The 16,086-nt window shown below is 35.9% G+C and overlaps 1 protein-coding gene across 1 annotated transcript in view; it reads right to left on the minus strand.

Annotated features, from left to right (window-relative positions):
• Positions 1 to 15,870, minus strand: part of ulk1a (unc-51 like autophagy activating kinase 1a) — a 40,026-nt gene extending 24,156 nt beyond the window's left edge. The window contains exons 1-8 of the mRNA NM_001130631.1: positions 15,494 to 15,870; positions 15,319 to 15,411; positions 15,007 to 15,048; positions 10,195 to 10,227; positions 9,900 to 9,936; positions 5,542 to 5,715; positions 3,983 to 4,056; positions 532 to 633 (exon numbers count right to left, since the gene is read on the minus strand). Coding sequence (NP_001124103.1) covers positions 532 to 633; positions 3,983 to 4,056; positions 5,542 to 5,715; positions 9,900 to 9,936; positions 10,195 to 10,227; positions 15,007 to 15,048; positions 15,319 to 15,411; positions 15,494 to 15,583 — 645 coding nt within the window. The 5' untranslated portion in view covers positions 15,584 to 15,870. The remainder of the gene's footprint in view (positions 1 to 531; positions 634 to 3,982; positions 4,057 to 5,541; positions 5,716 to 9,899; positions 9,937 to 10,194; positions 10,228 to 15,006; positions 15,049 to 15,318; positions 15,412 to 15,493) is intronic.
• Positions 15,871 to 16,086: the final 216 nt, after the last annotated feature.

The following is a 16,086-nucleotide window of genomic DNA, read 5'->3' on the forward strand; positions in this document are numbered from 1 at the left end:
TTCCTTTGTGTGCTTATGCCAACTGATTTTGACCCAAATATCTTAAACTAGTTCAATGACTATTTATGAAACAACAGCTCGTATTGAATCTGTCATACTTAATTTATTGAATTTACATACTTTCTTTTATAGCAAAAGTAAAAAAGTTTATGTTAAAATCATGTTTAGGTGTATTATATATGTTAGGTTCACCTAAATGTACATCTGATCTATGATTTACTCAAGGCTATGCCATTTTAATCTGTAACATTTTCTTTGTTGATGAACATTTTTCAGTAAATAACTTTGGTCTGTTCCTAAGATGAAGGTGAGTAAATGATAAGAGGATTGTAATTTCTAGAGAAGTTTCTCTTTAAATGTATCATCAGAAGTTCAAATAGTATGCCTAAGAATGTAAAGCACAAAATTTAAAATCCAAGGATGAAGAAACAACCACAAAAAAGCACAGAGAGATTTGAATGTGCATGCTTAAGGTTAAATGTTCTATTTTTAATACTATCAGTCAAATGCTGGTGTGTTTATGTCACAGACCTGAAATGGGGCTTTGCCAGTCAAGCACTGGTAGATGATGGTCCCCACACTCCACAGATCAGCTTTGGCATCATAATTATGAGACATGATGACTTCTGGAGCCTGTGAAGATGAGCAAGATAAGCAGCACTCCTATTTAATTTGTTCTAATCACTCAAAATATGTGGAGTAACAGAGAAAGTCTGAATATCTCATTTTCAATGTAATTTTCACCACTAGATGGTGTTATTCACAACAAACAAAGGTGTGAAATCATGGAGGCTCTTGCCTCCATTACATAAAAAACGCTGATGCCGAAATCATGTTCATAAATGAGCCACTTCAGGTTCTTCTAGTTGGGATCAAGCCGGGATTAAGCAGCATGGTTTTATCATACTAAATTAATTTTAGGATTATGTTATATTGCTCCTCTGCGCAGTCCACTAAAATGTAAAACGTATTAAAGAATCTTTTGGGTTGCCCTATTTTCTTTAAAACCAAACCAGAAATTTAGGGTGTATGATGTCTATAGCCCCTTTCACACAGTGATACTGGTAAATATCTGGAAAAGTTCCGGAACGACTTAACCGGTATATTCAAAAAAGCGTTGTTCACACAGGCGAGGACGTTATGGAAAATTTCCGGAAAAGAGCATTCACACATCCATTCCAAAATACCGGTAAATTCTGACATCATTCACCACAAATGAGCTTTAAACGGCTGCGCTTGTATTTGTAAACATTTGACTAAATTACAAACTCTGTGGATGATCAATATTGTGAACAACTTTCTCAGGATCACTTTCGCATGTCGAGATGTTCATAATATGTGCGTGTGCAGGCGCTCACAGGCTGTTTCATGGGCACACGCAAAGCTTGAAGGTAAACAAACAACGGCTTATCATAAGCATCTCATCGATGATTATTTACACAGTTGGCATTAAGAAGAACACATAAACGTGATCTGACTAACTTCTAGCAGCTAAATGTGTCTGGAAAAATATTCAAAGGCTTTTATTCTCACAAACCGCGCGGACGTAAATGCGTCTGACTGTTGTGATTGGCTAAAGCAGACGTCTCACGTCAGCACGTACTAGACGTGCACGCGCTTATCATGGCAATCTTCCTTCTGCATTCACACAGCCCAGCATTCCGGCAAATTGCCGGTAATGTTACAACTTCTCTTTCCGGAAAATAGCCAGAACGAATTTACCGGTATTTTCAAAAAGGACCTGTTCACACATACAACAATTTTCCGGAAAGGTTTGTATGTGTGAAAGGGGCTATTATCACGGTCTGTGTCAATGGTTAAAATCGCAATTGAAAATTCTTCAAAACATTTGTAATATTGTAAGTACATAAGTCAGAACATAACACTGTTTTAATGTTTTTTTGATATTTTAATTAATTCTTACATATAGCGCCTTTAATTTATTTAAACTAGTTGGGTAAAGCAGTACATTTATAAAAACTACATCTGAAATAAAAGCAAAACTGCAATATGGCTTACATACATGGTATATAATTTAGGTTTAAGTGCAACCATGTGTTTGTATCAATTTTTTATTTTATTAACTCTATATTCGGCGACGTGGTGGCAGAGTGGCTAGCACGTTCGCCTCACAGCAAGAAGGTCGCTGGTTCGAGCCTCGGCTGGGTCAGTTGGCATTTCAGTGTGGAGTTTGCATGTTCTCCCGTGTTCGTGTGGGTTTCCTCCCACACGCTGCTCCAGTTTCCCCCACAGTCCAAAGACATGCGGTATAGGTGAATTGTGTATGCTAAAATTGACCATAGTGTACGAGTGTGTGTGAATGCGTGTATGGATGTTTCCCAGTGATGGGTTGTGGCTGGAAGGGCATCCACTGCGTAAAAAAATATGCGGGATAAGTTGGTGTTTTATTCCGCTGTGACGACCCCGGATTATTAAAGGGACTAAGCCAAAAAGAAAATGAATAAATGAATAACTTTATATTCAAGAAGTAGGGTTGTGGTGACATTATATTTCTACAGGTTAATTGAAGTGTGACAGCAGATGTAATACCGGTATCATGGAAGCAAGGAGCTTTTAAATACTGTGCTCTACTTAATCCCTTTCAAATTAGTGACAATTGAGCATTAATTGCTTGTATTGACAACAAGAAAATAGTAAAATGACAAACTCACTATAGCGAGTGCCTAGAGAAAATCATCACACCCCTTTGAAATAATGACTTTTTTGTCAAACAGCCTAAAATCAAATCACATTCCAAATAACCATTCCAGCCTTTGAAGTGCTTTTGCAGCCTTCTCCTAACCTGTTTCTTTCTACAATTGTCTCCTGAAAGCAGGGTGTAATGTGGGTAAAGGTATAGATTTTCCAAAGGGTGTAATGATTTCTATAGGTACTCTATATTATCAGCAATTTCACAAAAATGCTAGGTTTTTTCCCCTTCCTTTTGGGTTGCAGCTTGGTGGGATTTCCCCTTCCTCAATCATCCTTTTGCTCTTCTTAACAACAGTCTTAAGGCAATTTTACATGAGTTCTATTTAGATTTTAGCAAATACAAATGTGGCCTTGTTTATTGTAGCTTTGGTGATGTGTGCCCTGAAACCATGATGTGAGTTCTGTGCCAACTGCACAAAATAATTCCAGAAAGCTTCCAGTGTGACATATGAAATGGCCCGTCATCATTCAGCTTGACTTACTGAGGAATTGAATACTGCTGCTGATCTAGGATGCAATGCGTTGAGTTTATTTTACTTTATTGCTATTTCTCTAACAGAACTACATTATTTTTAATCCTAGAAAATGACAGTTTTGGTGGTGACACATTGGTGACAGGTCTGGTGTTGCAGCTTAAATGCAGTCCAGCATCAACTATGACACTAAGTATAGCGAGCAGCTCATGATGTGTTGTTTTCTCAGCATTTTAGGTTCAATGTATTAACATCTTTCTACTTGTAATTAGATGCTATTATGAACTTCCTGTTGTAGAAAAAAAAAGAAGCTAAAAGGTCTCCCTGTGGGTTTCTGACAAAAATAAAATCTAGTCCAAGATAAAAAAAATTAAACCTGAAGAGACCCATAAATATTAGTATTGCAATTTAATGTATGTATTATAAAATATATAATTTCATTAAATACTCATTTTTAAATTACCTTTAACTGCATTTTATTTTTAAACTTTAAAATTAAATTTGTATTAAAACAATGATTTAAACATCACGTTTCTAATTTTAATTTTACATCCACATTTCTAGCATAATTTAGCAAAACACTGACATGTTTTATAAGGCTGCTAGCATGTTTTAACATGATTCAGCCCAACAGTAGCATATTTTACCAGACAACTATCATTTTTCAAGCAACCCAGATTGTTAGGCCTTAAAAACAACCAATTGTTGCTGTTGTTTCCCCTTTCAAATTGTGCAGTTCTACTTCCCTGAACAATTAGATGATACAGAACATGGAAGTTTTGAAGTCGAGCACTCACCATGTACATTGGAGATCCACATAGTGTGGCAGCCATTGTGTTTCCCTGCAGATACCGTGCAAAGCCAAAATCAGCTAAAGAGAGTTAGAGAGAGAGAGAGAGATAGAGAGAGAGAAAGAGATGTATTTATTATGTATCACAAACACAGAGTCAGCCAGTGGACAAAACTAGTCTGAAACATTATAACAAATCATCTGAATAACTGTACAGTTGGGTATATTTTATTTCTTTTTTTTTTTTACTTTTTATTTCATGATTTTTTTAATGCATCTAGTTGATCATTTGGTATCAGAGGGGGCTTATATGAAAGGCAAGTGCCTCTAGATTATGCCTATTTTACCTAAATAAAATATGACCATGCCTTATATTCTAATTATTTAATTAGGACAGTAAGGTCTGATTTTGCTTAGACAAAAGTCTTGTCACACGACAGAAATAATATAAAGTCATGGTGCAGTGGAAAAAGGATTAATATTGTGTGACTTTGTGTGCTTATTGTAATATTGTATGAGTCCCATGAGCTTGGATGAATGCATCCATACATCTCTGCAATGACTCAAATAACTTATAAATAAAATCATCTACAAAGACAAAGAAAGCGTTCTTGCAGGGCTCCTAGAGTTCATCAAGATTCTTTGTATTCATCTTCAATGCCTCCTCCTTCATTTTACCCAATACATGTCTGGTGACTAGGCTGGCCAATCCTAGAGCACCTTGACCTTCTTTGCTTTCAGGAACTTTGATGTGGAGGCTGAAGTATGAGGAGCGCTATCCTGCTGAAGAATTTGTCCTCTCCTGTGGTTTGTAATGTAATAGGCAGCACAAATGTCTTGATACCTCAGGCTGTTGATGTTGTTATCCACTCTGCAAATCTCTCACACGCCCCCATACTGAATGTAACCCCAAACCATGATATTTCCTCCACCATACTTGACTAATAACTGGGAGAATCTTGAGTCCATAAATCCAAAAGGTCTTCTGCAGTATTTGTGATGATTGGGATGCAGTTAAACAGATGATTCATCCGAAAAATCTACCTTCTGCCACTTTTCCAAATGATCAACTAGAAGTCAAGTTGTTATTTGTTGCTCTTAGAACTGGCATCGACGACAAGGCTTTTGTCAGGTGGTGTATATGTGTTATATAATCACTGGTTTTATTTATTTTTTATGTAATCTGCAACGCTTTGGCAATACTTGACAAGTCATGGCAATAAAGCCCTTTTGAATTGAACTGAATTGAATTTGAGAGAGTGATAGAGAAATAAAAATGAGTGTATATGATAAGGTCTGGAGGCTTGTTTCATAAGTGAAATGTTTACACCAAGTGTCTCCTAGCTGTTTGACTTTACACAGCTGTGTAGTAGCACACAGTGTCCACATAACACCCAAGAGCAAACATAACAAACACCTAAAGCAAACCACAATCAAAACACAAGAACAAAAACACCACAGCCAACTGGTGCCAGACCTGATAACTCATAATCTCATAATCAGCACACACTGATCCATAACCAATCTGCGTTTCCTGTACAGTGTACTTTGACCTGAAGCACTCACCCAGTTTAATGCAGATGTTGTTGGGATTGGATTTGCGACCTGTGCTGTATGAGAGAAGGATGTTTTGGGGCTTCAGGTCTCGATGAATGATGCCTTTACTCCTTAAAACACTCATAGCTCCTGCCAGCTGCTGCAGTAACACACGGATGGTGTCCTCACTCAGACAGCCTTTTGCTATGGAGAAACACAACATTTTTCAGTACATTTTACAACTTAAATGGGTCCCAAAAAAGAAAATACTCATCATTTATTCAACCTCAAGCGGTTGAGTTTCAACTTTTGAGTTTCATTTTAAACTGTTAAACACAAAAGACATTTTGAAGAATGTTGGAAATAGACAGCCACTGACATTCAATGTGGCATCCATAAGAATACAACGGAAGTCAAATCGCTAATGGTTTGCAGCATTCTACAGAACAAAAGAAGCAAGCAACTGGAATAAGGCAAAGGAAAGTAGATGATGACAGGATTTCATTTTTGGGTGCATTAATAATAATAATAATAATAATAATAATAATAATAATAATAATACCTTTTATTTTTAGGCGCCTTTCAAAGCACTCAAGGACACCTTACAACAGATTATAAGTACATCATAAAAATACAAGCAGTAAAAATGACAATCAGCATAAAATTAAACCAACAAATCATTAAAAGCTATCCTAAACAAAAACGTCTTTATCTGAGATTTAAAATTGGAAATAGAGTCCATCTGGCGAATGTGCAAAGGCAGGGAATTCCATAACTTTGGTGCTATACAACTAAAAGCCCTGCCTCCAAATGACTTCATCTTAGTGTGGGACAGATAACAGTTCAGCAGAAGATGATCTCAGTGAGCGTGAAGGAGTGTACAATTGAAGAAGATCAGAAAGATAGTGAGGGGCCAGGTTATGATTAGCTTTGTATGTTAAGAGGAGGATTTTGTATTGTATACGATAGTGAACAGGAAGCCAGTGCAGGTGAAAGAGAATTAATATTCCTTTATAGAGACAGCTCAAATAAATACACAAATATATACGCTCCCAAGTGGTTATTGCTATTTGTTGTAAACAAAAAAACTTATTTTGTAGTATCGGAATATCGGAAAAATCTAACACTGATATTTTTTATTCACTAGATGTGTTGAATAACTATTTGGAAAGAATTTATCAATTTAGATGGCATGATTCTGTAGAAGAGTCTATAAGCATAAAATATAAGAAACAATCTACAAACACACATAAATTTAATAAAGAAAAAATACTTATTAAATAAACAGCATTTTATTGTTTTCCAAGGAGTCAAACTATATTGTGTAAAATAAGTCAAATGTAAAATAAGAAAGCATAGTCTTCATTTTATAAACATTTCAATAACATTAATCGCTATTAATTTGTCAAAGGTACAATGTCTTATGCCTGGATGCTTTTAAAACCCTCACAAAGTCACAGGCCTCAAAAAAAAAAACTTGTGAAATGATATATAATTCAGAAATATATTGACATATTGTAATTAAAATCCAGACTCAACATTGCGTATAATCACAAATGAACACACTGCGATAACGATGCTGATAACAATGCCCTTCTTTATAGAATGTTAAAGTAGAAATAAAGTACTATGAAAGAGAATGGCTGCTGGTTTCCAACATTCTTCAAAATATCTTATTTTGTGTTCAATAGAAGAACGAAAAAAGTTTGGGTTAAATTTTGGGAAAATTTACTTTTGACTTATGAGCAAAACTGGAATATTGAATAAATTATTTGCGAAAAGAGCTTAAATTTTATCCAATGAGTCAAAGAGAACAAAATCATAACTTCCTGGCAAACTGGCACTAAATATCAAATAGGAAAAATAGAACGTGTTCCCTTATGAGAAGCCACTGCGGGTCTTTTTCTTATTTAGTATAATAAATGAATAGCATCTTAGAAGATGAATATGACATACAATGGATGCAAAATGGCTTTTGGAAGAGCGAGACGACTCTTTGGGAGGTAATAATATTGAAGAACTGTGACTGTCATTTTAGAATGACCAAAATAAAATTTCAGATGTTACATTATCTGTTAAAACAGAAACATATGACAGTTTTTGATGTGCTTGCTGGAATTTATTTAGTACATGTGTTTCCATTGTAGTTTTTTTTTTTTTCTCATGGGATGAAAAGTTTATCGTGTTCAGTTGTGTATATATGTTTAAAATGTATGTGCATCTTGGTATTTCCATTAAGCATTTTCATCTAATATTCCAAAATGCATATAAAAACAAGTGGATGAAAACATGGCTATTTTGAATTGTGGGACATTAAGTCATTGTTTACAGAAAGTTAATCATCATCAAAACAACTGGTGTCCACCTCCAAAAATCCCCTTCTCTCAGGTCATCTCTTTCCTTCCTCTAAAAACACGCTGGTTTCATGAAGTCTTATTTTTAGCGCCCATGTTTTTCCACTGCGGGACAGGGCAGATAGCTGCCCGACAGGTGGATGAGGTCAGGCTGGGGTTTGGGTTTCAGCAGGGGATCTTGGTGTTGTGCCAGTGATTTTGTGTTAAGAGGTGAGCGGGTGAAGGCAAACATGACCCCTGACGAGGTTGGAATGGGACATGAAGCAGGACAACGCTACAAGTCTGATGACTTAAAATAGAGCGGCCTACGCAAACATGATAAATATAGTCATGCTGGAAATTTTATGGTTAGATGAAGATGTGGATGAGAGCGATTCCAAAGAGGTCCTATTTGTGGGAGGACATGTGTGAAACTGAGCTATTCTCAGAGGTCCTGAATTATCATTCTGAGGAAAGATGCAGTGTTAAGAACGAGACAAAATCAAAAACAAGTTCAAGGTTTCAAGCCCTCGAAGAAATAGACCTGGGTCTTTAATTTAGAAAATCAATCTTTATTATACAAACATTTACTTATGAAACAAATGAATGAATGCATAAAAAAGTATGTATATACAGGTAAACATTAAGAAAAATAAAAAAAGGATCATCCCGAGCTAAATTTTACAAAAAGGGAGAGGAATGTAGAATCTACCCCTATAATTCACCAAAACTACATTCAAAAAATTAATTTTGCTGCTTGATCAAACTATTTGATTAAAATGAGCTGAAACAACATAATTCTGGAAATTTCTCTGGAAAACTTAATTTTTTTTTATGTTCAATCTACTTAATGTTTCAAATGGGTATGATATGATTTTTTGGTCCGTGCATAATCTGCTCTGTGTTGCCGTATCTCTAGGTTGAAGCACATTATGTGCCTGCACAATGACATTCACATGAAAATATACTTCATTTACCCCAATGGAAATCATATTTACGCTGTCTGAATCCCTATATAATAGCATTCACCAAATAAAAATGGACACTTTGTATAACAGATTTAATTTTGAATTCTAATTTATTGTATGCTGAATACACCAAGTGAGTTAAAGGTGCTGTATGTAAATTTGACACTCATTGGTTGAACTAGGTATTGCACTCCTCATTGCACTCATCACATAGCGTGTTGTTAGGACATGGGGTTACAATGTAACCAGCTCACTTAATGTTTACATTTGTAATATTTATATTATTTGCTAATTAATAACCAACTCATGTGGCATTTTTGTCATGTGAGCATGCTTTGAGAGCCTTTCTGACTGAATGAATCATGCCAAGGCACCCTGGGGATGCTGAAATATAATTGGCTAAACTGGCATCAATATGATTAAATGACCAAAACAAAGACAGACATTCCAGCACGGAAAACACATTTTCAAAGCAGAATATCCGACTTCAGCATTGTTTTTCAGAGTGTTCACTTACCATGTTTCTTAAATATCTACAAACATATTATGGTATTCATTTATCATCATTTTCTTTTCGGCTTAGTCCCTTTATTAATGTGGGGTCGCCACAATGGAATGATCCGCCAACTTATCCAGCACACGTTTTACACTGCGGATGCCCTTCCAGCTGCAACTGATCTCTGGGAAACATTCATACACACTCATTCACACTTATACACTACGGACAATTTAGCCTACCCAATTAACCTGTACTGCATGTCTTTGGACTGTAGGGGAAACCGGAGCACCCAGAGGAAACCCACGCGAAGGAAGTGAGAACATGCAAACTTCACACAGAAACACTAACTGACCCAGCCGAGGCTCGAACCAGCAACCTTCTTGCTGTGAGGCGACAGCACTACCTACTGCACTACTACATTGCCTATTATGGTATTTTTATGCTTTAAAGGAGACAAAACCTACTTACAGCACCTTTAAATCGCATATTGTATTAACACTAATGCTCACTAATTTGTAATAACAACTGCCTAATTGGTAACAATAGTGAAAGACAAATGCCAAATTTAAGTAAGGCTGGTGTACTTACAGTGTAAATACTCTGCTAAGTCACCTCCATTGCAATACTGTGAGACAAAAAAAAAAACACAGTAAGTGTGCAGTCAACACAAAACAATACCACACATCAAATAAAGAGTAATCACAATAACACCAGTGCTTCAAATGCCTTTATGCTGACAATAATAACAGACTTGTGTGAATTAAGCTTAGTGTAAAGGACATTCAGCAAGAGGAGGTGGAATTTGACCTCTGCTTTTTTCCCTTCTACTTCACACCAAGTCTATTTACAGGTTTTAATGGGTATGTGAGACATGCAGACTCACCTCCATGACAAGATAGACGCATCCTGAAATCTCCTGCAGAAAGAGACAGGAGTTAAGCATTTACTACTAATGAGAAGCAAGAAACACCTAGACAGATGCCATATGACGGGCAGTGCACGACTCTTCATTGTGTAGATGAGGACATGAGCCCTGGCAGGACTCACAACAGATGCCAGTGAGTCACACTGACTCATTATACAAAGCCTACAATTACTCAAAGCTTATATCAATAGTCTGTTATTTTAGTTTGAGCCTTCAAGCAATACAAATAACAATGAGTTTGCATGACTGGTCATGTCTTTTCAACTCTTACATGTGCAGTGGTCTCTCAGAAATGTTACTTTTTGCATTCAAATTTCAAAGAGGTTATCTGATGTGATGAAAACTTTGCAGGTTATTGTAAAAAAACAGAACTAAAACTAATAATAATAGTGATAATAATAATAATATAAAATTGTATAATAATTAGTGCTGGGCAAAGATTAATCGCATCTAAAATAAAGTATTTTTACAAAATATATGTGTGCATGATGTATATTTATTTTGTATATGTTAACACACATGCATGCATATATTTGAAAACAAAAATGCTTTATATTTAGATATAAAATATATAAGTTAAATAAATATACAAATTAAATATATATTAAAATATCTATATGGCAAAAACGTTTTGTATAGTTTTATTTTTATGTATGCATTTGTATCACATATACATAAATATAGAATAGATAATAATAATGATGATAATAATAATAATAACCATTAAATAAATTACGTTTTATTTATTATTATTATTTCTTATCACAAAGTATTATGTTATTATTATATAGATATTAATACTATTTTAATTGATATATTTGAAAAATTTCTATCTATCTTTATGAGACTATTATTAATATTTGTAAGTTATGCATGATTGCATTAATAATAATAATTCAATGTTATGTTTATTTGTAACTGTAATAATTTATTGTTGATGTAGAATTTTTCATTTGTTTATTTAAATTAAACAATTTATTTTTACTTGACTATGATTATTTTATTGTTTACTGCTACATCTATGTTTTCGAGCGTGACGTGTTGCTTTTAACTGTCGGCTTTTGCTGTAAACCTAATTGCCCTTCAGGGACAATAAAGACATTCCAATTCCAAAATTGAATAGCTATAATAAATATTCATTAAACAAAATATAATTATATATAAATAAACCTGAATTATGTGGATTGCTTTATGTGCTTATTTATTGATAATATATTTACAGCACTTAGCAAACCCTTTTGATCTGCATTACAAGCAAGTTTGAAGGAATTTTGCTAACGAGTACAAAAGAAAGCAGTGTGCAGAAAAACAATGTGAGCAACATAATATTACTCACTAACTAAAACAAGAAGATCCTCTTATTGTGCATTTGTCATTAAAAGAAACCACCTAAAATTGGACTTTGACTCAGTATGGATTCTGTTTTTTTTACCCATTCGTGCCCGTGAAATTTGAAAGGCTGCTGAAAGCGGATCAATAAGTCCACACAGGCCAAGTGTCATGGTGACCATAAGCCAGCGGTTTGACTGAGTTTACATGGCCCACTTGTTGTGCAACAAACGTCCCATTTGGCTTATTTCCATGCAGGCCCTGCGTGTCGCCAGAATGACATTCAGATCAGCAACCGGCCAGCGTGACAGACTGTGTTCGCTCAATGTGTGTGTGTGTGTGTGTGAGAGAGAGAGCTCTTAAATAACATATTACATGAGCAAAATAACTTGTTTCATAAAACACAATTAACCTTTATGTGTTACGTAACAGCTAATTTTATAAGTGTGACACAATTATTGCAGAAACACCTCAATATTAAGCTTCCTGTGTGTAAAAGCCGTGAGAAATGAAACCAGGTCATCAGCAGTCATGCAAAGTAAACTAGGTAAGGCCTAGCCTAAATCTATAGACCACACACAGGGAAAGAATGCACTTAAATGATCTTCTCTAAACATATTTATCAGCCCTGGAGTTGACTTTGAAAACATTATGATCCATTAGCATACAAAAGAAAAGTGTTTTCTAATAACGAAAGGGTATAAAGTTTAAGAGAAACTGAAAGCTGTTGGATGTTAGGCTTGCATTATTGCAGGACGGGGGATGAGTGTTGGGTTTCACTGACTAAGCAATAGTGTCATCTTCGTGTGCTATTGTTCAGGTTTCATGCAGGACAGCAGTTGACCACCTGGAGCACATTGTTCTGTTAGTGGATCTACTGTTTGACATATGTCAGGTGAGCAACAGAAGGTCTGCACGAAACGACCAAAATGATCTCTGCTAATGGTGACTAAGTTTACATGGACTTGAGTAATCAAATTATTTGCCTTTATCTGAATAAGACAATAATATGATTAAGGTGTTTACATGAGTTACCTTTTGAAAGTTCCTTTCATGATCCCGTTTTGCATGTTACAGCACATAATTTGGTTAACGTCATTGCATCACCAAGCTTTTAACATTTCCTGCGGAGTGTCATGTAATTTCGGGTGTTTCACTTTTGATTTGTTAACTTCAACTGCAGTTTGGCACTTTCACTTGCATTCAGGAACATTTCATGCATGCCCCCCGTGACAAACAAAATATTGGATGCAACTACGAACTGCTGGAAGAGTGTTGTTTTAATGGAATTTGATACCGCACGCACCGCTGATGCAGGTGTCTGTGGTCCTTCACTGACTCGGTAGGTGCAGAGAATAGTGTCAAACAGCTGTGTGTGTAAGAAATATCCTGTCACAAAATACGGTGAAAATCCTACACGATGGTAATAGTTTGATTAAGGTGGTTACATGTCTGTACTGCACTTTAATAATGCAGGCATACTCCACATGTCTTAATCTGATTTCTGTTTGGTTTGATTATGACCTAATCCAAATTGAATTAATCAAAAATCGCTGTTTGCATGGTAGACTCTTACTCAGAGTGTTGTCTTAATATCAAAATAAAATCTGATTATTGGTGTTCATGTAAATGCACTCATTCATCTATAAAAATGGCTGTATTGTTCAGTGGACTAAATTGTAGTTGTCAATGTTATTTTATAAAGAAAAGAAAAAAAAACTATGCATCTGCGCACTTAGATTGGATCACACCAAACTCGCTTTTTGCGTTGCAAGGAGCCCTTTGTTTATGATTATATGATGATTTTAATGATTTAATGATAAAGTTTTGCACGCTGCTTGTGCACCCTCCGTGCCTATTGTTTTAACTGTCTGCGTTTTAACAGTAAAAAAAGTGAACTGAGTGAAAAATCACGCAACGTCAGTCGGGTCTTTTTCATTCTCCAATCAAATGAAAGCAGAGGCGGGGTTTCTGTTGAGGTGCCTGCAGTGTTTGTGTTGTCAAGGCAACTACAGAGACTTTTGAAAATGGAGGGGAGACTAGTGGTTACGGTTTGCGAAAGTACTTGTACATGTCTATAAAAGTGAATGCATACACAAAGATCTCTAAATAAAACACACATACACTACGGACAATTTAGCCAGCCCAATTCACCTGTACCACATGTCTTTGGACTGTGGGGAACACCGGAGCACACGGAGGAAACCCACGGAAACACAGTGAGAACATGCAAACTCCACACAGAAACGCTAACTGACCCAGCCGATGCTCGAACCAGCAACCTTCTTGCTTTGAGGCGACAGCACTACCTACTGCACCACTGCGTCACCTAAATGATAGTTATGTTTTACCTAAACACTGTATACTGTCATTAAAAGCAAAAAAGGTTTGTGATTTACATTAGTTTTGACAACAACATACCAACATTGAAACTTCAATAGCGTTAATAATAATAATAATAATAATAATAATAATAATAATAATAATAATAATAATAAACTAGTTATTCTAAGCAACTTTCATTTTCTGGGAAAAAATGTCTAATATAAATGTACAGATTTGTCATATATATATATATATATATATATATATATATATATATATATATATATATATATATATATATATATAAACAAAATTTTGTTTTTTTTTTAAATATATACTCAATTTAATACATTTTGATCACATTAATATTCCTTCTAATTTTATATTGTCCTCCGCTAACCCTAGAAACCTGCTATACTTGCTCAAGGGCATAATACCATAGGACTGAATGTGTAACCCACTGAATTGAGCTCCTTAATCTATCTATCCACACCTGAGACAACCACCTGTCATCAGATAAGGCTGACTGCCTGCAGTCCTGTCCTCTGTTCATTAGGATGTACTGATACATTAGACAACGTCTGTTCTGTATGCAAATGATGGAGACAAGCGGTTAAACTGGTGTGCTGAGCAGGCAGGTGCTGCTAATACATGCATGCAGGTGGCAGATGTGTGCTTCAACGGGCATAACAGAAATCTGCCAATAGTTTTATTATATTATTTTCCTTCATCCACAAAAGACATTTGAGATTTCATTGCCGTCTATTTTGGATTCATAGGCAGATGTTACACTTTCTGATGCAAGAGAATGTAACAAGAAATCATTACTTAAGGTGAGTCATATAAAGTCCAAATCTGTTCGCCATGATTAATAAATAGTCAACAGTGCGTGACGTCATGGGCGGGGATTAAAGCCTAACCAATCAGATGACGAGAACTGCACCCATAATGTCAACACCGAGCCATGCGATATTAGAGTTATAAATAGCTATGGCAACATGGAAAAAAGCTGTCTTTATAGATAATAAGAACCACTTAAAATAACACAACAGACTTATACTCAAGACATACGAATCGATACAGCAGAGTTATAGCATACAGTTAGAAGCTACATACCTGAAAGTCCAGCAAACTGACAATATTCTCATGTTTCAGCTCCTGGCAAAGGCACAAACACAAGCGTCGGGTTCACTGTGTCTAGCGAGCCATTCTCACAAACACAACACGGATGTCGAAAATTGCTAAACGCGTCACCAACAATTATATCAGTAGCATATTTAATACGTAGTATTGTTTTGGACATACGTCTTTAAAATAGGGAGAAAAGCTTGAATGTATACACAAGTCGTATCGCTGAATCATTTATATATTCAAACTATAACAAAGCAGCATACACAAACGCAAGTAGCGTAACTATAGGAAACCCACCTTTAATATTTTGATTTCCTTTCCTAGGAGTGACTGTGATTTGGCGAGATTTTTCCTGTTAATGCATTTCACCGCGACTTCAAAATTATGTTTCTGTGAACAAAGAGTTCGTTTTACGTGATGACATTTCTGTAAATGATTTAAATACACACAATATGATTGTTCTTAGCGTTACCTGTTTGTGTCTTCCTTTGAACACCACAGCAAATGCGCCATGTCCGATCAAGTCTTTCCTGTTGAACTCGTACTTTCCGATGCTTTCCATGGCGTTTAACGATTAAAGGAGCTCGATAGATCCACAAGTGAGTTCGGGGTTTGTGGGATCCGTGTGTGAACACCAGAACTGGACTCGTCTGTTGATTGTCATTAGCTGCTTTGCACCCAAACAACTTGACACTTCGGTCATGATCGGTATTTGCTACCTTCTTGTTAATAAAAACAAAGTCGCTGTCATCTTGAGCATAGTATGTTTGCTTAAAATGGTCAACAAACGCACAAAAGTGTACTGAACTGTCAGAAACAGAGTCGATCGTGACGCTTCGGCTACTGAGCCGAGTACTGCGCTGCGCTGCGCTGCTTTCTTCGTCACTTTCCAAACAAAGCTTGAACTGTGCGTGTGGATTTCACGCATGCGCACTACTACTTTGTCTGATGCGCGCATGCCAAGCAGAGCAAAGATGAACTTTCATGAACTGCTTCATGCAAGGTTGGCTTGTTGATGTGTGGGATAGAGTTTTATTAATTAGATGATGATGATGAGGATGAGGA

The sequence above is a fragment of the Danio rerio genome, chromosome 8, assembly GCF_052040795.2.
Source record: "Danio rerio strain M-AB ecotype USA chromosome 8, GRCz13ab, whole genome shotgun sequence".
Taxonomy (NCBI): Eukaryota; Metazoa; Chordata; class Actinopteri; order Cypriniformes; family Danionidae; genus Danio; species Danio rerio.